The sequence below is a fragment of the Ambystoma mexicanum genome, chromosome 12 (genome assembly GCF_040938575.1).
Source record: "Ambystoma mexicanum isolate Mex_15411 chromosome 12, UKY_AmexF1_1, whole genome shotgun sequence".
NCBI classification, from domain to species: Eukaryota; Metazoa; Chordata; class Amphibia; order Caudata; family Ambystomatidae; genus Ambystoma; species Ambystoma mexicanum.
Genome location: NC_090936.1, coordinates 598907542 through 598934588, shown reverse-complemented (window position 1 = coordinate 598934588; position 27047 = coordinate 598907542). Strand labels below are relative to the sequence as shown.

The window sequence follows — 27047 nt, the reverse complement described above, 5'->3', positions numbered from 1 at the left end:
ATGGCATATTACTTGAATATATCCCGGCAAAACAGAAAGGTTTTGAATTAATCATAACCACGGGCAAAGCTCTGGGTAACCCTCCAGACCATCGGTTTTCAGCCTGCCAAGCCATTACAAAAGGGGAAAAACCATATGCAAATCAGGCTTGGTCCTACCCTAAAAGGGGCAGTCCAGACCGAACTTCTAGGTCACATCCCTTGTTGGGCGTCATCAGTGATGAGTAGCTTGGGTCTCTAGGCCCGGCAGACTCGGGACCCACGTCTGGGTATACCCGTCCCACTTGGGGTGACTTTGGCAAAACAGAAAGGTGATGGCTGGAATCATAACCACGGGCAAAGCTCTGGGTAACCCTCCAGACCATCATTTTTCAGCCTGCCAAGCTGTTACAGAAGGGGAAAAACTATATGCATATCAGGCTTGGTCCTACCCCAAAAGGGGCAGTCCAGACGGAACTGCTAGGTCACATCCCTTCTGCACGAGACCACAAGCATCCCCAGACATGCTTCAGCCTTGTTGGGCGTAATCAGTGAGGAGTAGCTTGGGTCTGTAGGCCCGGCAGACTCGGGACCCATGTCTGGGCATAACCTTCCCACTCAGAATATATCCTGACTGCAAGTGGTAGCCGTATCCTGGTGTCATCCCTATACCAGAGCGTGCAGGGTCGCCTGGTCCCTCCACAACACAAGGCTCGCTCTAAATGGGCGGCAGACCTGTAGACCGACATCATGGACGATCTCTGGTCAGATATGTGCGAGCAGACACACACAGTGTCATATAATACTAAATTTCAACGTATAAAATTGAAGGCATTACACAGGCTACATTACACACCAGCCAGACTGCCCCTGTTCTCCAATGAAGGTCCCAATGCCAAATACTTTCACATAATGTGGGAGTGCCCGAAATTGCAACCATTCTGGGGCGATGTATGCACTGTAATGTCGGAAATGACGGGCCAAAAGATCTGCCCCATCCCACTATCTTGTATGTTTCACGTATTTGATTCTCCCATGGGCAGTGTAAATAAGTTTGTAAAGCTGTGCCTTCTCCTTGCCAAAAAATGTGTACTACTGAGATGAATGAGTGTGAATGTCCCCATCAAGGACCACTGGTTGAGAGACGTTGTGTGGGCTAACGACATGGAGGAACACTGGGCGCAAATGCAACCAAATGACTTTCGCCCAAGAAACATTTGGGGGTCCCTCACTGCATACGTTTTATGTCTACCTCCAGCTGCTGATACAGCCCCAGACTCTTGATTGTACTGCTCTGTGCACCTAACTGTTGTCAAGTTCTGTAAGTGAATCACCCAGGAACATATCTGTGTATCCTCCCCATGGCAAACTACTATTCACACTAGTGCCCCTTTGTCTCCCCAGTGGATGCCCACCTACAAAGCCAAATGTACTGTACTGTGATGTATGATGCATTGCCAAGTGTTAATAAAGAGTTTATTAAAATAAAAAGCCTTACTGGGAGCTGTAAAACAAAGTACATGCAATACGCTTTTAAGCAAGATCAGAGTGTTTGCGCTGTACTTGCAAGCCCTGTTCTATGTTGGCCAGTGTCGAGACACCTCCCACAGAGCCAAATCTAGGTGTGAACGAACGCGTGTACAGGCATCAAACATTTTGCAAGGGTTCAAAATGGACCATTTGCCATACTCCAATCCTGTTTGGAACTTTTTTGGAAAAAAGTGCACCTCATCTTCAAAAGGCGTACAAAAACAGTAGACCTTAGAAGGGAGTAGTTTCATCTGTAACTCCATTTCTCCAGCGTTGGTATCTTTCATGGATTCACATGCTGTGAATATTTCCCGTCGTCAGGCTGGGAACCTCGGTCATTTTAACTTAGCATTTTCCTGTGGAAAACTTCGACACTTCAGTGTCCCATCAACGTCCTTTTTTGGTGCTTTAGATCCCACCAATAGGACATAGGGTATAAATAGCCCCGCCCCCGCGGCTTCCCTTCAGATTTTAACCTCCAAAGTGGAGGCAACCCGCATCCGGTTTGCCTGCAGGGGCGGCTGGCGGGCGCATGTGAATCCATGAAAGATACCAACGCTGGAGAAATGGAGTTATAGGTAAGAAACTACTCCCTTCGCCAGCATTGGATCTTTTATGGATTCGCATGCTGTGAATAGATTACGTCGCAATACCAATCATGCATGGCGGAGTGTAAAGGCAAACCAATACAGAAACAATCACATACATGAGACAAAGAAACCCATCCAGTGATCCAAGTTCAAATAAATACCCCGAAGCTGCAGGGCTTACCTTATTGAAACAGGCGTTGCAGGACCGCCCTTCCCACCTGCACATCCTCACCATGCTGCTGCTCCAGACAGTAATGCCGGGTAAATGTATCCGGGACCGCCCAGGAGGCCGCCTGGAAAATGTCCACTAGCGGAATCCCTCACTATAATGCCAGTGACAAAGCCGTAGACCTTGTCGAATGTGCCCTCCGAGTCTTTCCAGCTTTACTGTGGCAGAACGAAATAGAGGACACCCAACAGAAAGAAGAACAAGTTACTTTCTTACCTGGTAACGTTCTTTCGATGGGATGTTCCAACAACGTATTCCACATCTATGACCGGTAAACATTTTCTGCGTCTGAGTCCTACGTCAATGACGTCGATACGCTGTCCTCGAGGGCCTCCGTAGAGCTGACGTCACCGGATGTTATAAGTAGGATGCACGACGCCCATAGCCTCAGTTGTAGTTTTTTCCCCAGAAAGTGTGGCACCAATCTTCTGCCAGTATAACCACAGAAAGCCTTGCGGAAACGTAAGCTGCAAATCGCATAAGAAATTCAGTAGCGGGGCAGGCCGGGAGGGAACGATGTGGAATATGTCGTCGGAACATCCCATCAAAAGAACGTTACCAGGTAAGAAAGTCACTTGTTCTTCGAAGGGATTGGTTCCTTCGACGTATTCCACATCTATGACAGACTCCCAAAGCAGTACCAACGTATGAATGTAGGAAAAATATTTAGAATGTAGAAATTTAGAATGCCCAATTAGATTGCAGAATAAAGGACCGCATTGCCAAAGGCCAAATCTTGCCCATGGATAGAATCCAGGGAATAATATTTTACAAAAGTATGGACAGAGGCCCATGTGGCTGATTCACAAATGGGAACACCTCTCTGCAGAGCAGTAGAGGCAGCCACACCCCTGGTAGAATGGGCCCATAAGCCTACGAGAGGGTCCTTACCCGCCAAGCGGCAACATTCAGAAATTGTCAAGATAATCCATCTAGACAAAGTCTGCTTAGTAACAGCTTGTCCCAAACGCGTTCCAGCGTATCCTATAAAGAGCTGATCGTCCACTCTGACCCGGGACATGGGAGATATGTAGAAACTTAAAGCTCTCCTAGGATCCAACCTATGGAGCCTCTCCTCTTCCTTACCAGGATGCGGAGGAGGATAGAACACCGGAAGAATAACTTTCTGGCTTAAATGAAATTCAGACACCACTTTCGGAACAAAAGGAGGACTAACCCTAAGGACAACCCTGTCCTTATGGAACACCGTGAAGGGTGGCTTAACGGAAAGTGCCTGCAACTCACTCACTCTGCGGGCGGATGTGACCGCAACTAAAAATACAGTTTTCAAAGTCAACAGTCTCAAAGGACAAGAATGTAAAGGCTCAAACGGAGCTCCCATTAGGAATTTTAGAACTAGGTTCAAATCCCAACCGGGCACCTGGAAAGGTGATAGTGGGAACACATTAGTGAGCCCTTTCAGAAACTGAGACATCAAAAGGAATCTTAAAATAAGAACACTCCTCAGATGAGCGCTGAAATATGGACAGCGCCGCCAGGTAACCTTTAATGGTACCCACTCACAGGCCCTTTTGGGCTAACGAAAGCAAAAAAGACAGAACCACAGGAATGGCACATGAAAAAAAATCCACATTCTTAACCCTGCACCAGTCACAGAACTTTCTCCAACGGTAACGGTACAGGGACTTTGTTGCAGGCCTTCTGGCCGAAAGCAACACCTCCATTACGTCTTCAGGGAGGTCCCAATCCTTATACCTCAACCTTTCAGAAGCCAAGCATGAAGGTTGAGCAACTTGACCTCTGGATGGAACCTGACCCCCCCCCCCGTGAAAGCGGATCGTCTCGATAGGGAAGACGGTGTGGAGGGCAGATGGACATGTCGAGAAGTTCCGGGTACCACGTTCTCCGGGCCCATGCTGGAGCAATGAGCCAAACCTCCGTAACCTCCTCAGCACTTGCGGAAGGACTGGGACTGGAGGAAACGCGTACAGCAGTGGGAAGGACCACTCCACTACGAATGCACCCCCTAAGGCTCCTCTTGGAGGAAATTCCCGCGAGCAGAATCTTTCGCACTTCCGGTTGACACTGGTGGCGAAGAGATCCACTTGAGGGGTCCCCAAAAGGGCGAAGATCTCCAGGAGAACCTCCTGAGCCAGCTCCCACTCGTGAGAGACCGTGCTCTGCCTGCTCAGAGCGTCCGCCGCCTCGTTTTTGTCTCCGGCCAGATGAACTGCCGAGATCGAAATTGGCCCAGAACCAGAGCTGCATCGCCTCTCTGCACAGAGGAAGTGACCCTGCCCACCCCTTTTTGTTGAGGTGGTGCATGGCCACTATGTTATCCGTCAGAATCAGGACATTCTTCCCTTGCACAGATGGCAGAAAAGCCTTCAGAGCTAGCCTGATGGCCCTCAGCTCCAACAGATTGATATGGAGTCTGGACTCCGACAGAGACCAATGACTGCTGACCGTCAACTCGTTGGCATGAGCTCCCCATCCCGTGAGGGATGCCTCCGTCACGATGGTCACCTCCGGCCAGGGTAGCCAAAATGGAGCCCCCCTTCATCAGATTGCCTTCGACGGCCCACCACAGAAGATCCTGGGTGTCCAAGGATGGCACCTGAACGGGATCCAACATCCTGCCAGAGGACTGCGACCACTGCATCTTGAGAGCCCACTGCAGAGATCTCATCCACAGCCTGGCCTCTGGCACCAGGAGAATGCAGGATGCCATGGGGCCTAGCAACCTCAAGAACTCGAATGCCGGGAGACTCTGGGCATGTTGAAACTTGTGCACCATCTGAAGAATGTGATGAGCCCTCACCTGGGGAGGGAAACACTGCCCCAGGGATGTGTCGAGCACTGCTCCGATGTACTGGAGCTGCTGGGCTGGCGTCAAATGGGACTTCTTTAAGTTGAAGGAGAAGCCCAGCGACTGACAGATTATCGAGGACTTGCTCGTGAGAGCGCGCCCTGCTCAACCAATCGTCCAGGTAGGGGTAGACGTGAATCCCCCCCTTTCCTGAGATACGCTGCCACCACCACCATGAGCTTGGTGAAAACACTCGGGCGGAGGTCAATCCGAACGGCAGGACCCGAAACTGAAAGTGCGAGTTGCGAACCGCAGGTACTTCTTGTGCTTGGGATGAATCGGCACATGAAAGTAAGCGTCTTCGAGGTCAAGACACACCAACCAGTCCGGAAGTTGAAGGGCCTGGAGGACTTGAGAGAGAGTAACCATCTTGAACTTGTCCTTCCTGAGGAGCTAGTTCAAACCACGCAAGTCCATGATGGGTCTCAATCCCCGGTCTTTTTTCGAAATCAAAAAATAAGGGTAATACCATCCCTTGTTCCTCTCTGCTACAGGCACCAGTTCCATGGCGCCTTTCTCCAGCAGGGATTTAATTTCCTGCGCAAGGAGCGGATCCGGACTCTTCAAAGAGTGATTCCCTGGTGGATTGTCTCTGCCGGAAAGGAAGACGGTAGCCGTGGGCTATGATCTCCAGAACCCACACATCTGAAGTAATGGCACGCCATTCTACAAGATACTGCGCCAGCCTTCCCCCAACAGGCGAATCATGGGATATGGCCTCATGACTGAGCTGAAGTGGCTGCGGCAGTGTCTGAGGGCAAAGAGGCAGCTGCCCGAGCGGCCTTGGCACCTAGAGTACCTTCTTTTCCACCTCTGGTACTCCTACGTTGGCCCCTTTGACTTTCAGCTCCCCTCGATCTACCAAAGGTAGAGTAGTATCGAAAGGAACCTCCCCTCCATTGCTGTTCCCTAGGACAAAAAGGAAGAGGTTGGCGAACTGCAGCGCTCAACGACTTTGCTGCAGCTTTCGAGGTATGCAACCTCTCAAGGCTCTCGTCAGCCTTGCTGCCAAAAAGATGTTCATCAAAGGGCATGTTGAGAAGCCGGGCTTGTACATCCGGAGCAAACCCCGACTTCCGCAACCATGCAAATATGTGCATCACGGTGCTCGCGCCATGGACCGGCTGACAGTCTGCTACGTCCAGACCCGACTGAACGGATTCATGCATGACATCCTTGCCATCCTGTACAAGGGCAAGAAAGCCATCCCGTTCCTCCCCTTCGAGAATATGTTCAGACACCAATAAAACAATACCACAGAGTGTGAGTGAAACGTGCTAAGGCCCACACAGAGTTAGCAGCTTTCAAAGCCATACCCCCTGAAGAAAAGACTTTCTTCGCCCAACCGTCAAAACGTTTGTCGTCCCTATCAGGAGGGATGGTAGGGTACGACGCCTGTTTTGCTGGGGGCTGTAGCCGCCTGAACCACCAAACTCTCCGGAGTAGGGTGCATAGACAAGTAGCTGGGGTCACCACTAGCTGGACGGTACTTTTTTGGCAACGACTTACCCACTGCCGGGAGACTCTCCGGAGCAGTCCAAGCCACCACCACCCTTCTTTGCATGGCCATATAGAATGGCAGTATCGGGTCAGTAGGAGGACCTTGGTCCAAGACATCTGTCAGGTCACCCTGCAGAAAATCTACTGGTGGCGCAGACCACCCCAAGTACGCTGTCACCCTTGATATCAGCCGCCTGTACGAAGAGTCAGCATGCGTACCGGGCTCAGGCCTGCCAAACTCAACCTCCGGGGAGTTATCAAGACCACTGGTGTCATGCAAAGACTGACGCAAGTCTTCAATCTGGCCATGCCCAGACAATATTTCGTCATGAACCTCATCCGGAACCAAACCTTCCTCAGACCCGTCCTCCACCTCAGAAATATAATCCAGAGGCTGGAATAAATACCTGGAGGAGGGCACAGAAAAAGGCTCAAAGACAGGTCTCACTGACTTCTTCAGGGCCTTCATCCGGGTATCCACCGATGCACGGGGTACCTCCGATAAAGCATCCTCGAAAGGCGTTGAGGGCATCGACAGAATCAGCGTCGAGCGTGGCGCCGATGACTTCGACACAGGCCTCGAGGGCAGAGCCCCGAGCGTGTCCATCGATGGCCCCGGCGCCGACGACTTCCTCGGAGGCGGAGCCTCGAGAGAGTCCCTCGACTGACATGGCGCCGACGTCTTCTTCGAAGACCTCACAGGCTCCGACTGTCTCGAGGGTGTCGAGGACCTGGAGCGGGAGCGGGCATGACTAGAGCGATCCACCTTGTCCGATCGGGACCTCGAAGGCGCTCGATGATCACGCCGACCACCCGAGCACGAAGGCGTGCGAGCGGTGGCCCTAGCACGTTCCCTGCCAGCTTCTTTCGAAGGTGCGGACGGAACAGAGCCCTGCGACTGAAAAATCGCCATCATCTACGTACGAAATGCATACCATTCCGCAGCAGAAGAGTGCTTGTTGGACAAGCAACCCGCTGACGGGTGGAGTCCTCGGACAAGGACGGGCAAGGCGACCGGTGATGGCGCTTCCGCGAGTGCCTCGAAGAGGCAGAGGAATGGCAGGAACCACTCCCGGACCGAGACCCCCTGGACTTACGCTAACGACGCGGAGAGTCGCCTCTCGAATAGTCGGTCTAAAGCTCAGCGGATTTCGACTTTCGAGGCTTGGAAACCCTACCGACAGAAAGCTTCTTCCACTCCCGCAAGGCCTTCAATGTTAACGACTGGCAATCGTCACAATCATCCGTGGCATGGTCCTCACCGAGAGAAACCAAAGGCAGGCGTTGTGCGGGTCCGTAAGCGACATCTTGGAACCACAGTCCTGACACTTCTTGAAACCCGGCCACAGGGTAGAAGAAGACAAAGACATGATATCTTCACAAGCAAACAAGATCGAAGAACCGATAGAATATAACTCAGAAGAACCGAGGCGCGCCGAGATCTCCAAAGCGAACACGTTCGCAGAAAAAACGGAACTGAGGCTACGGGCGTCGTGCATCCTACTTATAACATCCGGTGACGTTGGCTCGATGGAGGCCCTCGAGGACAGCGCATCGACGTCATTGACGCAAGAGCCAAAATGATTACCTGTCATAGATGTGGAATACGTTGGAGGAACCAACCCCTTCGAAAGTCCTTGTTTGGAGATTGCCTGTCCTTTGACGGACGGCCCATAAGCCACAAACATCTGTCTAGATTGTCTGAAATCTTGAGTACGATTCAAATAAAACGTCAACGCTTTCCTCACATCCAGCAAATGCAAAGCCTGTTCTGCAGGCGTGGAGGCTGAAGCAAAAACGAGGGCAACACAATAGGAGAGAGTTTATGAAAAGCCATCAGCACTTTTGGGATAAAGTGCGGATTAGTAGCCAACACAACCTTGTCCTTCAAGAACCGCAAGTATGGAGGGTCCATAACCAACGCCTGCAACTCAGACATCCCTCTGGCCGAAGTAACGGCCACCAGAAAAGCCTCCTTCCAGGACAAAAACTACAAAGGAGTCGTCGACATCGGTTCAAACGGTGGTCTCATCAGACCTGACAGAACCACATTAAGGCTCCACACCGGAGGAAATTTCTTGACTGGAGGAAAAGTACGGAACAATCCCTTCAACAAATGTTTGTTCAGACTATCACTACACAGAGGAGCTCTGCATGTCACCTCCGAATAAATCTCGAAATCACTGCCAAGTGAACCTTTATGGATGATCACGCCAGGCCCCTTTATGCCAACAGCAACAAATAGGGAAGAACTTGCTCATGTGAAATGTTCAAAGGGCCCACCCCCGGCTGGCCCTTACACCACACACAAAACCCTTTCCATTTGCATGCATAGGAGACATTCGTGGACGGTGCTCTTGCAGCCTCCAAAATTCATCGACAGTCACTGGACAGCCTTAGCTGGCCAAACTCTGAGAAGTCTGGAGCCAAGCCGTCAGGCGAAGAGATCCCGGATTGAGGTGCCACACAGCGCCCCTGTCCTGAGACAGGTCTGGCATCACTTCCAACCGAATCGGCTCTGCTACGGACAGATGGAGACCCGGGAACCACAGCTGCCTGGCCCAGAACAGAGCCACCAGAATCACATGGCACGGGTATCTCTGAATCCACTGGAGGGTCCGTCGAATGAGCTGAAATGGAGGAAATGCATAAGCAAACCGGCCTGTCCACGGGAACAAGAACGCATCCCGTAGATACTCTGGGTGAGCCCACCTGCTGGCGAACTCACTGCACTGTTTGTTTTCCCTCGTTGCGAAGAGATCCAACAGGGGATGGCCCCAATTCTGGAAGATCATGGACACCTGTTGCTCCTTCAGCTGCCATTCGTGGAGCTGACCGGCATCCCTGCTGAGCGCGTCCGCCTGCAAATTCAACACTCCCGGCAGATGAAACGCTGCAATGCCAATGTCGTGCGACAGAGCCCAATGCCAAAGATCCTTGCACCCTGGAATGCGTGCCCCCCTATTTCCTGAGATAAAACATCGCGGTGGTATTGTCTGTCAACACCGTCACCACTGAGCTGCATACACGCGGCAGAAACGATTTCAGGGCCCAATGTACTGCTCTCAACTTGAGCACATGTGGAATCGAGCCTCCACCTGAGACCACAGGACTTGAACCTGTGAGTCGCTGAGATGCGTGCCCCCATCCTGTCTGAGAGTCATCCGCCACAATCGTGAATTGGCACTCTGGTTGCAGCAATGGCATGCCCCGAACCAGATTCTCTGAGCACTGCCACCAGCGAAGAGCATCCACCAGACTGTCGTTGACCACCACCTTATCGGCCCACGAGCCTCGACTGAGCCCACTGGTCCGCTAGGAACTCCTGCACTGGTCTCATGTAGGGACGACAGTTTGGCACGAGCGGAATGCATGACGCCATGGCCCCCAACAGTGACATGTAGGTCCGGACCGACACCCTTGCACCAGTCTTCCACTCCGCCGCCCTTTGCCGGAGCTTCATCACCTTCTCGCCCGAAGGCTTCACAAGTCCCAGACGAGTCAAACTCTGCCCTCAGAAACACCAAGTCCCTGGAAGGCGACAGAAAGGACTTCTCAAAGTTTACGGCGAAGCCCAGCCGTCCCAACAGCTGCATGGTAGCGCCAAGACTTTCCTGCGCTTCCCCTGGCGATGAACCCTGCACCAGCCAGTCGTCCAGGTACGGGTATACGTGATGCCCCTCCAGTCGGAGCCTCGCCGCCACTGGCGCCAAACATTTTGTAAACGTCCTGGGAGACTACTTTAAACCAAACGGGAGTACCCAAACCTGGTAATGATCGTTTCCTACGACAAACCGCAGGATCTTGCGGTGCTGTCGACGCATGGGAATGTGGAAATATGCGTCCTGTAAGTCCAACGATGCCAGAAACTTGTCCGGCTGCACTGACCGAATGACTTCCAGAAGAGTGAGCATCTTGAACTTTAGGCGTTGCAGAGTCTTGTTTAACACCCGAAGATCGAGAATGGGCCACCACTTGCCGTTAGGTTTCTTCACGACAAAATAGCGGGAATAAACTCCTTGACCTTTCTCGGCCACCGGAACCAATTCTATATCCCCTTTCTGCAGCATAAGTACAACCTCCTGCTGTAGGATGTGAAGATGAGGTTGCACGGTATACACTGGAGGAATGGAAACCAGGGAACTCAAACTCCAGTGAGTGGCCAAGATGCACCGTGTCCAACACCCAACGGTCCGACGTAATCTTGCACCACTCGTCCATGTGCAGTGCCACCCTGCCCCCCAGCAGGTTTCCCTGAAGACAGTCATTGTTGTGGCTTAGCCTGTCTCCCTTTAGAGGAGGAGGACTGTGCACCTCTTTTCCTCGAGGCCTGAAAGTCCCGACTCTTCCGCGCCGACCTCCTATACCCCCTGGGAGGAATACCCAGATCGACCGCAACCTCGGTGCCTGGTGGAAGTAAACCAGGCATTTCCCGAAGCCCCTTGGAACGGACGAAAGGAACGAAAGGAGCGCCCACTCTGCAAAGCTCCCAACGACTTAGCAGTCTCAGTGTCCTCCTTCATACCTTTGAGGGCCTCAAATTTTCTCTCCAAACAACTGCTCCCCTTCACAAGGCATGTCCAGAACCTTATAATGCACCTCAGGGCGAATGTCTGTGCACTTAAGCCAGGCTTGGCGACGCAGTACAATGCTGCTGTTAATCTGCTTAAAGCCGTACTCGGCTATATTAATACTGTGATTGGAAGCTCCCCCCCCCTCATGCACCAAAAGCATGGCGGACTTGCGGTGCTCCTCTGGCAGATGTTCCAAAATAGGTGCCAGCAGATGCAACATCTCACGATCATAGCGCGCCATGATCGCCAGGGAGTTGGCCGCTTTCACAGTCGTCGCCTCAACAGTCAAAACCTTCTTCCTGAAGACATCCTGTCTCCTGCCGTCACTGTCCGGAGGGGTAACACACTTGTGCCGACTCTGGGCTTTATGACTGGCCGCCGCCGAAACCACAGACTCAGGAGTGGGTTGCGACACTAAGCACTTCGGAGTAGAGTCCGGGGCCTTAAACTTCTTCTCCAGCCTCCCTTTGACAGCCAGTTCCGAGAAGGGATGTCACATTGTGCGCAGGCCCTCCTGCCACACGTGGTCCAGAATAGGCACGGAGAATACAGCTTTCCATCTCTTGCCCATGTGGTCGAACAGGAAGCACTCCTTACTCTCTTCCTCAGGAGTCTAACGAAATTCCACACATGCCTTAGCCATCATGGCGTGGAACGCCCCAACATCATTGGGAGGGGATGGTTGTGCTGTACTACGAGGCTGTTCCACCTCCCCGCCCGAACCCCACGTCGCGTTCCTCGTCGGCGACAAAGAGCCAGTAGACATGGACTCACGAGGCACACTGTCCGCAGAAGATCACCCTCCTCAGGGTAGGAACGAGGACGATCTTCACTCACCGCCAGAGGCCCTGGTAACCCCGCCGTAGCTGACGAATGCAGTGGAACACCAGCCGCGTCCATGACAGGACCCATCGGAACCACAAACAGAGGGGGTAACCTCGAATCCAGCTGGGCCAACAAGGATTGCAATGTGGACAGAACCTGCAGCGCCAACATAGCCTGCGGGTTCCCCAGCGGGTAACTAGCCGGACAGCCCCCATGGCCCCCGACATTAAAGGTCCAACACACTGCAGCCCCAAGGCCGATGGTTCCAACACCTGCTCCCGGTCGTCGTCCACCTCCGAGGACGCCGAAAAAGTAGCTGCCTCTTGATGTAAAATGGCGTCCGGCATCAGCGAGTCAAAGGCGGAAGCCTGCCACGCGCCACTCGGCACCAAATCTTCAGTATCCATCCTAGACGAGAACAGCATCGGGCCTTTATCAAACCCCGTCGTTGCCGGAGCTGATGACGCAACCGTCGACAACGGTACAGTAGATGGCAGAGGTACCTTCGACGACGGAATTCCCGTCGGAACCGCAACTTGCGGAGCAGATTTCCCAGGCGAACCAGTGTGCTTAGCCATGCTGGACCAGTGCTTCGAGGACTCTCGGCTAGAGTATGACCTGTGACGGTCCCCCGAAGAGGAGCACTTCGACAACAAGTTTTACTTGGCCTTTTCCTGAGATACCCCTTTGCCGGAGCTGGACTTCTCTGGCCTACCTCCAAACCCCCGGGAATGGACGACCGACCATGTTTGGACAAACCAGTCCCCTTCGACAGGTGTTTACTTGAAGAGGCTCCACCACTCTTTGCGGCCTCCGACCCAGGAGCCGGCCAAGATTTCTTTGTCGGAGGCTCAGCCGACGCCACGCGGCAATGATCCACCACCTGTACAGGGCGCTCAGAGGACAAGCTCCTCACCGATCTCACCTCGGAAGCGGCATAGGTGCCATCATTAAGCCAACAAATCAACCGCCGATTGCGGTCCTTAAGGGTCTTCTGTGAGAAACCTCTACAAATCTTGCAAGAGTCAACAGAGTGATGAGGGTAAAGGCAATAGATGCAGTCCATATGCCCGTCCCCCTCATACACGTTCTTCAGCCCAGAGGTCGCACAGGGCCAGAACAGAGACTTGTTCAAACCAGAAGACATTGCAAACCACCGTAGTACAAGCACGTGCAAAAAAACTCAATGAACAAGAGGTGATCCAACACTTTGGAGATGTTTGAAATCTGAAGGGAAGCTGCGGGGGCAGGGCTATTTAAACCCTAGGTCCTATTGGTGGGATCTAAAGGACCCAAAAAGGACGTTGATAGGATACTGAAGTGTCGAAGTTTTCCATAGGAAAACGCCAAGTTAAGATGACCGAGGTTCCCAGCCTGACGACAGGGAATATTCACAGCATGTGAATCCATGAAAGATCCATTGCTGGAGAAGTTAATAAGAGTGTAGGAGCCTGAGTATGCATATTATAACGACAAACATTTTCAATCTTATTGAAAAATGGTATAGTATGATACTTTTAATTAAGTAGAACCAGGGATGTTGATGGACAACCTGGCCAATGATGATAGTACCAATGCATTTGAAGTCAATAACTGTTCAATGAAATAAGCACCTGACAGTACGATGGCACTTAAGACAAGAGACTATACACAAGTCAAAATCGTTGGCTTGTTGTCGATGCTCGTTTAGTTAAAATGTGCATCATTTAGTTGGAGCACTGTGTGACGAATCTGAGGATGTCGTCCTTTCTGCCCTAGTGGGAGACCTTTCCCATGGGGCCAGGGCGGTGCGTCCACAGTACAATAATCCTCCTGGGGATGGTGTACCAAGAGGAAGAAAGCCCCCTACGGGATTGGGATGACTATTCTCAGGAGACGCGGTATGCCCCCGGTATAGCACCACCAACACCCCCCCAGAGTAGTAAGTCCTCTTTTTCCTCTTACCCCCCCTCTAACATATTAGCCTCTTAGCCAGGGCTAATATGTTCTGTTGTCAAAGAAGTTAGAATAATACACTGGACAGGAATTTAATACCAACTAAGTACTTTGCATCAGAGTTTGAAAGAAGTACTGTGACGAAGAAGATGACCGAGAGTCGGAGGATCACTTTGAAGGATCAACATGAGCGGTCTAGTTTCTCTCGGCTTGTCATCGGCCCGAACAAAAACAAAATGATCAGTGCAGGAGTTCAAAGTGAACTCCGCTGTGACACAGGGAGAAAACGGTCCTCCAAGGAGGAATTGCGGGAGCCATACTCGGGGCGAGCAGATGAGAGCCACACAGGAAGCCGTGAACAGAGGAAAAGGAGAAGGAGCACCAGGTCCATGCTGGGAGGGCCCCCTCGTGCTGCTGCCAAAACGAATCTCTGGGCATCCCACGCACTGACGAAGCTTCTACGAGGAGGGACGCACCGCCGGGAAGACTCAAAGGTCATCAGAGCTGGTGTAGACCCTGCTGCTTACCCGAACGCCACTGGAGCCCCAAGGAACCACGCAGCAGATCAGTAAATGCTGGTACCTACAACCAAGAAGCTAACAGGTAAGCGGGTTACACAAGAGGTGTTAGAGGTACGGGGGAGCGAGGGGGTGAAACGAGAAGCTGGAACAAGAGGGTCTAGGATCCTGAAAAGGGGCTGTGAGGGGCCGCTAGCCAAATCCCTTTGAAAGTCAGAGGGAGACGAAAGGGTCTGGGACCCAGAGAATAATCAAGGGCGTGAGAAATTGTATGTTTGGCAGGAGAGTGAACAAAACCGAAACAACAACTAACTGCGAGTCTGGGACCTAAGACAAACCAAGAATAAGATGGTCTGGGATCCTACCCTTTGGAAATCAGAAGGTGATAAAAGGGTCCGGGACCACGAGAATAATCAGAAGAGAGAAAGCGTATGTTTGGCAGGAGAGTGAACCAAACCGACACCACAACGAAGTGTGAGTCTTGGACCCGCACCCATGTGAAAGGCAAAGGCCTAAACTAATGAAGAAGAGTGTCTGGGACCCTGTAGGAGAAAGACAGTCCATGAGAGGACAAAGACTTGGCAGGAGAGTACACCAAACTGTATCCATCTTTGCGAGTCTGGGACCCGCACCCATTTCCGAGGCTGAGAACAAGGGGGTAAAGGACTCTGGGAGTGAAAAGGACATATTCCTATGCTTGACAGGAAAATGTGCCAAGTTGATGGGATAGAAGAACTGTGACATTTATCTAAAAGCATACAGGGCTTAGAAGTCCAAAAAGGGAATGAACGTAGAAAAAGTGTAGGGTAAAGGAGCGCAACCCTAGCCTTGGAATTCCATACTTACGAACATTGTTTATTTAATCACGAACATTTTACTTTGAGAAGATATCATCCTTGCACAAGGGGACAGTACTAGGCTTTTGGGGCACGACACTGACAAGACTTTTTGGTTTTGGTCATCCTGACCATTTCACTAGTTTTCCTTGAGGCAGGAAGCCCCCCACCCCCCTTTTGCTTTAGGGACAGAGGCATTTTGCCAACCCTTTATTGTTTAATAAAAGTCTGTACCCAATGATATGCCACCATTGTGTCCGAACCTTACTTCTGCACCCTTACAACTGTCTGTGTTCATTCGGATCAGAATGTATGTATTATCTGCGTATGAATAGATAAACTCAAAAGATTCTATTAAAGTGGCAAAGACGCAGATTGAACAAAGAGTAATGTGGACAATGATGACATTAGTGTTCCCAGAGGTGAAATGCAATTTAGACATTTACAGAGATATAGGATCTAATGCAAATCTTGCACCTAGCCTCCTCAAACAATGAACTGTGTTGCCTGTACTTCATTGGCGGCACCAGGTTTTAATGTCAGCGGGGTGAGTGACTCCTGTGGGGGCAGTATTCAGAAGCTGCTGGTGAATTTTCTCATTGTAGGGGTGTAAATATTTTCCACAAGCTTGTTGAAGCGACCGAGAGTAGCATGGGAGCCCCAACAATGGGGGATTTTGAAGGGTGTTAGTCTGCCAATTTTTTTTTAGTCATTGGTTAAAATGGTGCCTTTTTTTGTGAAAAGCTGAATAATTGCACTGTCCAACATATTAGAGTTTCGGCCAGTGTAAAATAACCTTTTCATGCTGGTTGTGCAATCGTGTCAGTAGCCCCATGTAACACAACTCACTTTTGCTTTGTTCTTAATGCCATGCCACATGAAGAAAATAGGTCCATGCTGGCTGTGCTCATAATGCCAGCCATGATGTCCTGCCACTTCAAGAAAACATGCCTATGATGTGGCTATGCCCATCAGACCAGCATCCAATTAACCACTACCAGTTTGGCTTGGCCCATAATGCCAGTAGAAAATGCCATGCCAATGTATGGGCATACTGGCTGCACCAAGGTAGACCAGTATGGCCATCTAAAACAATAAACATGGTGGTTTTACCCATAACACCAGTATAATTGCCATGCCAAAGTAAGAAAGCATGTCCGTACTGCTGCTCTCATCTAAGCCAGTATTCAAATATAAGAACATGCATCATGTTGACTTTAGCCAGAATGCCATTAAAAATGCTATGACACTGTAAAATAAAATGTCCATATTGGCTGCACCAGTGTAAGCCAGTATCCACAGGTAAGAATACTAGTCATGTTCAATTTTCCCAATATGGCAGTAAACAATATGCCATTCCACTGTAAGGAAATATTTCGATGTTGGTATAGGCATTAAACACTCATTTTGGCTTTGCGCATAATGCCTTGCTAGTTCAGTGGACTCCACTTTCTTCCCATACAACAAGCCCTGCACTAGCTCTTCTGATCGTTGTGTAGAAAGCCCCTCTCCCCATTTCACACACATTTATAAACATCAGTTGCCGTTCTCTGTACAGTGTGACAGAGCAGACATGAAAGAGAGCTAAAGATACATACACACACATACTTCGGCCCTAGGTGTGCCATCTGCTACATAAAGAGCCATAGACACACATACCTCCGCTTTTGCCTTCTTCTCTGCTGCCATGAGTTGCACTTTGTCTCGTTGTTCCTTCGGAGCTGAGCGGTACATGTCCAGCAAAAGCTTCATCTCCTTCTGACTTTCCTGAGCTTTTCTGCCAATGCAAGGACAAAAAAAACAGATCAGAGAACAGAAGAGACACATGGGAGAGCAAAGAGGCGGCTCCTAATGGGCTGAAACTGAAAGAGGCAACACACACAACAGAAGAGGGAAAATAATCAGAAGAGAGAAAAGGGGACTTTGGTCAAAGGCTCAGAGCAGAGGGCAACGCATATTCTCACACTTGCACTCATTTCAACCAATTTAAGACTCATTCACCATTTTGGTTTTCCTCCAGAAACGTGACCATCTTTTTGGTTCTGTGGACATGGCCAGAGCCTTGCTAAGTAAAGCGCGTAGCACACTGCTCAACCACTGATCTTCTGCCCGACCTAACCTTCAGTTGACCTCAAAAGTTCAGTGCCGGGGTAAACTGTGAACTGGACTATTACCCAGTACTATTCAGGTCATCACCTATATTTCTGAAGCAGTCATCCCAGGTACAAATGCAGAATCCTGTGTTGGACTACTCTTAAATAAACCAGGACTGGATCCTGAGCTTTTGGACAAATAGAATCCCCTCTTCAGCCCTTTATATAAGACAGATGAACAAGTTACTTACTAACTGTAACGTTCTTTCGACTGGATGTTCCTCCCACGTAGTCCTCATTTTATGATATTCGTATCCGCCAGCTTTGGAAAACATTTTTCTCGGCAGAGGGTGCTGTGCACGAGGTTGTGGCGTTGATGTCCCTCGACGGGCTCCGTACCGTGTCAACGTCACCATCAGTATAAGTGGCTTCAGTTCTGTTTTTTCAAGGAAATATTCGATGAATACTCAGGTGTGCCTCACAACTAAAAGACCCTTTGTGTGAGAGAAGTGTAACTAACGTAAACTGTACTGCGGGGTAGGATGGGAGGGGCGATGAGGAGTACGTGGCAGGAACATCCAGTCGAAAGAACGTTACAGTTGGTAAGTAACTTGTTCTTCTAATAGATTGTGTCCTCCAACGTATTCCTCATCTTATGATAGACTCCCATCGCAGTGGTAATTTTGGAGGTGGGAGAACTAATTATTTTTGTCATTGACGGAATTAAGTACTGCTTTGGCAAATAAACCTTAATTGGAAGAAGAAGCATCTAAGCAATAAAGCTTGATGAAGTTATGCATTGATGCCCATGTTGCAGCTGAACAAATATCTGCTGCAGGGACTCCCCTCTTCAGGGCCGCAGAAGTAACCATCTCCCTAGTGGAAAGGGCTCAAAGCCCATCCGGTGGGTCCTTTCCCGCCAATCTGTAGCACTCAATTATAGCCAAAAGATACAGCGGGATATGGTCTGTTTTGTCACCGCTAATCCCAATTTATGGCCAGTATAACCTACAAAAAGTTGGTCATCCTGACACAATTTTGACATTCTTGAAATGTAAAAACGGAGCCCTTTTAGGGTCCAGTCTATGCACTCTCTCCTCTTCTTTGCCCAAATGAGGAGGAGGGTAGAACGTTGGTAATATGATCTTTTGTGACGTGAAAGTCAAACTACTTTTGGTAAGAAAGTGTTTAACCTTAAGAACGACTTTGTCTTTGTAAAAAGTAGTATACAGAGGTTTGCATGAGAGAGCCTGTAACTCACTAACCCTGCGGGCTGATTTTAACGCCACAAGGAGGACAGTTTTTAATGTTAGAAGCCTCAAGGGACATGAGTGCAGAGGCTCAAAAGGTATACAAGTTAACAACTTAAGTACCAGATTTAAATCCCAAGTTGGGACACGAAAAGGGACTGGAGGGTACACATCATAAGCCCTTTCAAGAATTGAATGATTAGTGGAATTTTGAAGTAGGAAACCTCTTCCGAGGAGCTCTTTAAAATGGACAGTGCAGCCACATATCGTTTAATTGTCCCGATCTGGAGCCTCAGATTGCCTCGATGCAATAGTAAAGAAAGCACCATTGGGGTACTGCATTGAAAAGGGTCCACATTCATATCCCTACACCAGATGAACAAGTTACTTTCTTACCTGGTAACGTTCTTTCGATGGGATGGTCCGACGACGTATTCCATATCTATGACAGGGAATGTCCACAGCTGTGCTGCTTCGGAAAATCTTTGGCGTCTGTGTCCTGCGTCGATGACGTTGATGCGCCGTCCCCGAGGACCTCCTCCGACATCACCCGGTAGGATGCACGACGCCCATTGTCTCAGTTATAGTTTTTTCCCAGAACGTGTGCCACCAGTTTTCTGCCAGTCAGACACACAAGGCCTTGCGGAACGCAAGCTGCAATCGCAAAAGAAATTCTGCAGCGGGGGAAGGCAGGGAGGGAGCGATAAGGAATACGTCATCGGACCATCCCATCGAAAGAACGTTACCAGGTAAGAAAGTAACTTGTTCTTCGAGGGGATTGGGTCCTCCGACGTATTCCATATCTATGACAGACTCTCAAAGCAGTACCAAGCAAGGAGGAGGGAAAGAATTTAGAATACAAATTTAGCATGCCCAATCAAATAGCAGAATAGAGAACTGCCGTGCCAAAGGCCAGATCATGCCCTCTGATGGAATCGAGGGAGTAGTGACGTACAAAAGCATGTACTGAAGCCCAGGTGGCTGCATCACAGATGTGACGAATAGGAACTCCCCTCTGCAGGGCAGTAGACGCAGCCACTCCCCTGGTAGAATGGGCCCGCAAGCCAGCCGGAGGATCCTTACCCGCCAAGCGGTAACACTCGGAGATAGCTAAAATAATCCAACGAGACAAAGTCTGTTTCGTCACAGCTTGTCCCAAACGCTTTCCAGCGTAACCAATGAAAAGTTGATCGTCCACTCTGACCCGGGACATGCGCGAAATATAAAAGCGCAACGCTCTCCTAGGATCAAGCCTATGGAGCCTCTCCTCTTCCTTACCAGGATGTGGAGGAGGATAGAACGCCGGAAGAACAACCTTCTGGTTCAAATGAAATTCCGTAACAACCTTCGGAAGAAAAGAAGGACGAACTCTAAGGACAACCATGTCCTTATGAAACACAGTGAAGGGTGGCTTAACTGAATGTGCCTGTAACTCACTCACTCTGCGAGCGGAAGTAACCGAAACCAAAAACACAGTTTTCAGAGTTAACAGCCTCAAAGGGCAAGAATGTAAAGGCTCAAACGGAGCACCCATAAGAAACTTAAGAACAAGGTTCAAATCCCAACCTGGCATCAGAAAAGGTGACAGAGGGAACACATTAGTGAGCCCTTTCAAAAAATGCGAAATTAAAGGAATCTTAAAATAGGAACACTCTTCAGACGAGCGCTTAAATATGGACAGCGCCGCCAGGTAACCTTTAACGGTCCCCACTTGTAAGTCCCTGTGGGCCAAAGAAAGCAAAAAAGACAGACCCATGCGAATGTCACATTCAAAAGGATCCACATTCTGAACTCTGCACCAGTCGCAGACCTTTCTCCAACGGCAACGGTACAGAGACTTTGTTGCAGGCCGCCTGGCCGAGAGCAACACCTCCATCACGTCTTCAGGGAGGTTCCAATCCTTATACCTCAACATTTCAGAAGCCAAGCGTGAAGATTGAGGGATCTGCCCTCTGGATGAAGAACCTAACCCCCCTCCCATGAGAGCAGATCGTCTCGGTAGGGAAGACGACATGGAGGGCAGATGGACAAGTCTAGAAGGTCTGGGTACCACATCCTCCGAGCCCACGCCGGAGCAATGAGGATCATCCGGGAACCGAACCTCCGCAGTACTTGCGGGATGACGGGGACTGGAGGAAATGCGTACAGCAGTGGGAATGACCACTCCACCACGAACTTGTCTCCTAAGGCTCCTTTTGGAGGAAATTCCCGCGAGCAAAACCTTTTGCACTTCCGGTTGACACTGGAGGCGAAGAGATCCAGTTGAGGAGTCCCCCAAAGGGCGAAGATCTCCAGTAGAATCTCCTGAGCCAGCTCCCACTCGTGAGAGATCGTGCTCTGCCTGCTCAGAGCGTCCGCCGTCTCGTTGTCGTCTCCGGCCAGATGTACAGCCGAGATCGAAACTTCCTGCTGGATGGCCCAGAACTCGAGCTGCATCGCCTCCCTGCACAGCGGAAGTGACCCTGTCCCCCCCCCCCCTTTTTGTTGAGGTAGTGCATGGCCACCGTGTTGTCCGTTAGAATCAGGACACTCTTTCCACGCACAGTCGGCAGAAAAGCCTTCAGGGCTAGCCTGACGGCCCTCAGCTCCAACAGATTGATATGGAGTCTGGACTCCGACGGAGACAAACGACCGCTGACTGTCAACTCGTTGGCATGAGCTACCCATCCCGTGAGGGATGCATCCGTCACGATCGTCACCTCCGGCCAGGGCAGCCAAAATGGGGGCCCCCCCTTCATCAGATTCCTTCGACGGCCCACCACAGAAGGTCCCGGGCTACCGAGGGCAGCACCTGAACAGGGTCCGACAGCCTGCCGGAGGACTGAGACCACTGGAGCTTGAGTGCCCACTGCAAAGATCTCATCCGCAGACAAGCCTCTGGCACCAGAAGAATGAAGGATGACATGAGGCCGAGCAGTCTCAAGAACTCGGACGCTGGGAGATACTGGGCAAATTGAAACTTGTTCACCATCTGCTGAATGTGAAGAGCCCTCACCCGAGAAGGAAAACACTGCCCCAGGGACGTGTCGAGCACTGCTCCGATGTACTGGAGCCGCTGCGTTGGTGTCAAATGGGACTTCTTTAAATTGAGGGAGAAGCCCAGCCTGTGAAGGGAGTGGCAGGTGACGGACAGATGATCCAGGACTTGCTCGGGAGAGCTCCCCCTGATGAACCAATCGTCCAGGTAGGGGTACACGTGAATCCCCCCTTTCCTGAGATGCGCTGCCACCACCACCATTAGCTTGGTGAATACCCTCGGGGCGGAGGTCAATCCTAACGACAGGACCCGAAACTGAAAGTGCGAGTCACCAACCGCGAACCTCAGGTACTTCTTGTGCTTGGGATGGATCGGCACATGGAAGTAAGCATCCTTGAGGTCGAGAGACACCAACCAGTCCTGAAGTTGAAGGGCCTGGAGGACTTGAGAAAGAGTCACCATCTTGAACTTGTCCTTCCTGAGGAGTTTGTTCAAACCGCGCAAGTCCATGATGGGTCTCAATCCCCCGTCTTTCTTCGAAATAAAAAAATAAGGGGAATACCATACCTTGTTCCTCTCCGCTACAGGCACCAGTTCTATGGCGCCTTTCTCCAGCAGGGCTTGAATTTCCTGCGCAAGGAGAGGATTCGGACTCTTCAAAGAGAGGCTCCCTGGTGGATTGTCGTGAGGCCTCTGCCGAAACTGAAGACAGTAGCCGTGGGTTATGATTTCCAGAAACCAGAAATCCGAAGTAATGGCTTGCCACTCTACAAGATGCTGCGCCAGCCTTCCCCCAACCGGCGAACCATGGGACCTGGCCTCATGACTGAGTGGTAGCGGCTGCGGCGTTGCCTGAGGGCAAAGAGGCAACTGCCGAGCGGCCTTGGCACCTTGAGTACCTTTGTTTCCACCTCTGGCACTCTTACGATGGCCTCTTTGACTGCTAGCTCCCCTCGCTTTACTGAAGGACGTGTAATAGCGAAAGGAACCTCCCCTCCATTGCTGTCCCCTGGGACGAAAAGGCGGAGGTTGGCGAACTGCAGCGCCCAACGACTTCGCTGCAGCTTTGGCGGTCTGCAACCTCTCAAGGCTCTCGTCAGCCTTGCTGCCAAAAAGGTGTTCACCGTCAAAGGGCATGTTGAGGTGCCGGGACTGCACATCAGGAGCGAACCCAGACTTCCGCAACCACGCAAACCTGCGCATTACGGTGCTCGCTGCCATGGACCGGATGACACAATCTGCCAAGTCCAAACCCGACTGAACGGCCTCACACATGGCATCCTTGCCATCCTGAACCATAGCAAGGAAACCATCCCGTTTGTTCCCTTCGGGAATATGTTCAGCCCCTAATGCAACACAGTCCCACAGAGTGTGTGTTTAACGAGACAAGGCACATATGGAGTTGGCCGCCTGAAGCGCCATACCCCCTGAAGAAAGCACTTTCTTCGCCCAGCCATCAAAACGTTTGTCGTCCCTATCCGGAGGGATGGTAGGATACGACGCCTGCTTTGCCGGGGCCGTAGCCGCCTGCACCACCAAACTCTCCGTAGTGGGGTGCCTAGACAAGTAGCAGGGGTCGCTACTGGCTGGACGGTATTTTCGCAACAAAGACTTGCCCACTGCCGGGAGACTCTCCGGAGCAGTCCAAGCCGCCGCCACCCTTCTCTGCAGACCCATATGAAACGGCAAAACAGGGTCAGTGGGGGGACCAAGATCAAGGATGTCCGTGAGATCATCCTGAACGAACTCCCCTGGGGGAGCACACCAACCCAAGTACTCGGTGACCCGAGACATAAGGCGCCGATATGAAGAATCAGCATGAGTGCCAGGCTCCGGCCTACAAAACTCCACCTCCGGAGAGGTGTCAGGCCACTGGCATCATGCAGCGACTGCCTCAGGTCATCAAACTGGCTATGGCCCGAGATAAGCTCATCTGGAACGGTAACCGGAACCAAGCCGTCATCCGAGCCTTCATCACCCTCTGAAATGTACTCCAGGCGGGGAGAGGAAGACCTCTGGGGACCAAAGCAGTGCCTGACCTTAGCCAGAGCCTTTCTAGGGGCTAACCCCGTTCCACGGGGCCCCTCCGACACCACCGCCTCGAAAGGCGTCAAGGGCGCCGAACGAGTCGGCGTCGACAGCTGCAGTGCCGCCAGCATCGGCGGCTTCCGAAACAGGCCTCGAAGCCGGATCTCCGAGCGTGTCTCTCGACGACCTAGGCGCCGACGGGGTCGACGACCCCCTCGGAGGCGGAGCCTCGAGAGAAATTGTCGACGACCTCGGCGCCACAGGCGTCAAGTCTTCTTCGAAGAAGGCACAGGATCACGGGGTCTTGAGCGCGTCGAGTACCGGGACCTGGAACGGGCATGGCGAGAAAGGCTACCCTTGTCCGAGCGGGACCTCTCCCGCGAGCCATGCCGACCACCCGAGGCGTACGAGCGGTGTCTCTCGACCGGTGCCGACCGACCCCACTCTGAGGCGCGGACGGACTGGTGCCCTGCGATTCAAGATTCGCTAGCATCTGCTTCCCGAAGGAAGCCCATTCCTCCGGTGTTGCTTGCATGGAGGGATAAGCGACCCACCGACGGGCGGAGTCCTCGGAAGAGGACGGGGAAGGCGACTGATGCCGGCGCTTCTGGGAATGCCTCGAAGAGGCGGAGGAGTGACGAGACCGACTCCTGGAAGGAGACCCACTGGACTTCCGACGACTACGCGGAGAGTCGCCCCTCGAGTCATCCGTTGAAAGCCCCGCAGACCTCGACTTCCGGGGCTTAGACACCTGGCCTACCGACAGCTTCTTCTTGCGTTCCCGCAAGGTCTTTGCCGTGAGCGACTGGCAGTCGACACAGTCGTCCGTATCGTGGGCCTCCCCAAGGCACCAGAGGCAGGCGTCGTGCGAGTCCGTGACCGACATCTTGGACCCACAGTCCCCGCATTTCTTGAAGCCCGGACGCGGGGTTGAAGACGAAGTAGACATCGCCACGAACAGGTCTTCACAAAAAACCGAACAGGTTCAACGAACCGAGAATTGAAAACAGCAAACTCCAACGATTCGAGAAGTACCAAGATTCACGAAGCGAACACGTTCGCGGAAAAAACGGAACTGAGGCTATGGGCGTTGTGCGTCCTACTTATCACATCGGGTGACGTCGGCCGTCGGAGGAGGTCCTCAGGGACGGCGCATCGACGTCATCGACGCAGGACGCAGACGCCAAAGATTTTCCGAAGCAGCACAGCTGTGGACATTACCTGTCATAGATATGGAATACGTCGGAGGACCCAATCCCCTCGAAACTGAATTTATTCCAACAACATTGGTACAGGGATTTAGCAAAATCTCCATTACGTCATCCGGAAGATCCAAATCCTTGTGCCTCAACCTCTCAGAAACCATGCATGAAGAGTATCTGCCTCTTGTTTTTGCGGAAGACGTACTGGAGGGTAGATGGACATGTCCCGAAGATCTGAGTACCACGCCCTCCTGGCCCAATCCGGGGCAATTAGGATCATGGTTTTCCCGAACTTTCTCCACCTCCTGATCACGTGAGGAATGACAGGGACTGGAAGATACATGTACTTACCTGTAACTGCTGTTCTCCAGCATGGGTCTGGCATGGATTCACATGCTCATGAATATTCCCGGTCGTCAGGCTGGGAATCCTCGGTAAAGAAAAAATCAGTTTCAGTTTTGTTTCTGATCTGTCTTTCTTAGTAGTAACCAATCACTGATCTCTGGGTCATACTGCCCCCAGCCAATGACTGCCCTCTACCTAAGCACCTCCCCTGGCAGCCATCCTCAGATTTGGTAGCACGTAAAGAGGCAGTATGACCAAGTGAAGAGCCGCAGAGGGGAAGGAGGGAGGGTTTGCATGTGAATCCATGCCAGACCCATGCTGGAGAACAACAGTTACAGGTAAGTAACTTGTTCCTTCTCCAGCATGGGGTCTGGCATGGATTCACATGCTCATGAATATAAGAATACATAGCAGTATACACATGCACAACCACGGGAGGTGGCAACAGGCTCAACATTAAGCAATACAACAACTCAACATTAAGCATCTCTTACCTCCTCACCAGGCTCACCTTAAGCGAACAGGTTGCGCAGCACTGCTTGGCCGACCCTGGACTCCTCCCTGGAGTCCCGATCGACGCAGTAGAATCTTGTGAAGGTGTGCGTCGACCTCCAAGTAGCAGCCCTGCAGGGGCACACCAGACAGGAACGCCGGGGTAGCAGCGATCGCTCTGGTAGAATGGGCTCTCGGACGGCCGGGCACCGGTCGGTTTGCCTACCGGTGACAGTGCATGATGCAGCCGAAGAGCCATCTGGAAATGGAAGCCTTCGAGAGAGCCTTCCCTTGATTCAGAGGTCCAAAGTCACAAACAGCTGTGAAGTCTTCCGAAAACTCTGTGCTGTCCACGTAGAACTTCAGCGCTCTAGCCACATCCAGCGAGTGCAAAGTCCTCGGCTGGAGACTAAGGCGACGGGAAGAAAACTGGCAACACCAAGGGCTTGTTGAGGTGGAAGTCCGACGTCACCTTGGGCATAAAGGAGGGGTGCGTCCTCAGCACCACCCTCGTGTCGTGAAAAGTCAAGTATGGAGGCTTGCAAGATAGGGCCTGGATCTCTCCCACTCCTCGTGCGGAGGTGATGGCCACGAGAAATGCTGTCTTCCACGACAGGAACTTCAACGGCGCAGAATGCATAGGCTCGAATGGGGCCCCCATGAGTCTGGTCAGCACCACGTTGAGCTCCCACGCTGGGGTAGGGGCGTTCACCGGCGGGAACGATCGGAATAGTCCTTTCATAAATCCCTTCACCAGGCGATGAGACCACAAGGACGCCCGTACTGTAGTTCTAGTGTATCGGGAGATGGCAGCCAGATGTATCTTGATGGAGACGTGAGCCAGTCCAGCTTTGGCCAGCGACAGTAGGTACGGCAATACTTGAGGGGCCATAACCCGCAGAGGGTTAATCTTCTGTGCACGGCATCAGACATAGAACCTCTTCCACTTATGTCCATAGCATTTGAGAGTTGAGGACGCCCTGGCTTTTGCAAGAACACCTCTGCAGTCAGCCGGGATATCGTATCCTCCAAACTCTAGTGCTGCAGGAGCCAAGCCTGCAAGTTCAGCGACTCTGGGTCATGATGAAGAATGGCGCCTCCTTCTCTGGAGAGAAGATCCGCGTCCGTCGCCAGCTTGATAGGTGGGGACGCTGACAAGTCCAGAAGGTCCGGGAACCTGATCTGTCTCGGCCACGCCGGTCCGACGAGGATCATCCTGCACCTGGACCTCTTGATCCGGTTGATGAGACGGAGCAGCAACGGCAACGGAGGGAACACGTACAGGAACAGGCCGTCCCAAGGGAACGAGAAAGCA

The 27047-nt window shown here is 51.6% G+C and overlaps 1 protein-coding gene across 2 annotated transcripts in view; it reads right to left on the bottom strand.

Annotated features, from left to right (window-relative positions):
• The window catches only part of RNF20 (ring finger protein 20), an 838977-nt gene that overhangs the window by 251802 nt on the left and 560128 nt on the right, over positions 1-27047 (bottom strand). For both annotated transcript variants that reach the window (XM_069628987.1, XM_069628986.1), the window contains exon 14: positions 17005-17122. In XM_069628987.1, coding sequence (XP_069485088.1) covers positions 17005-17122 — 118 coding nt within the window. The remainder of the gene's footprint in view (positions 1-17004; positions 17123-27047) is intronic.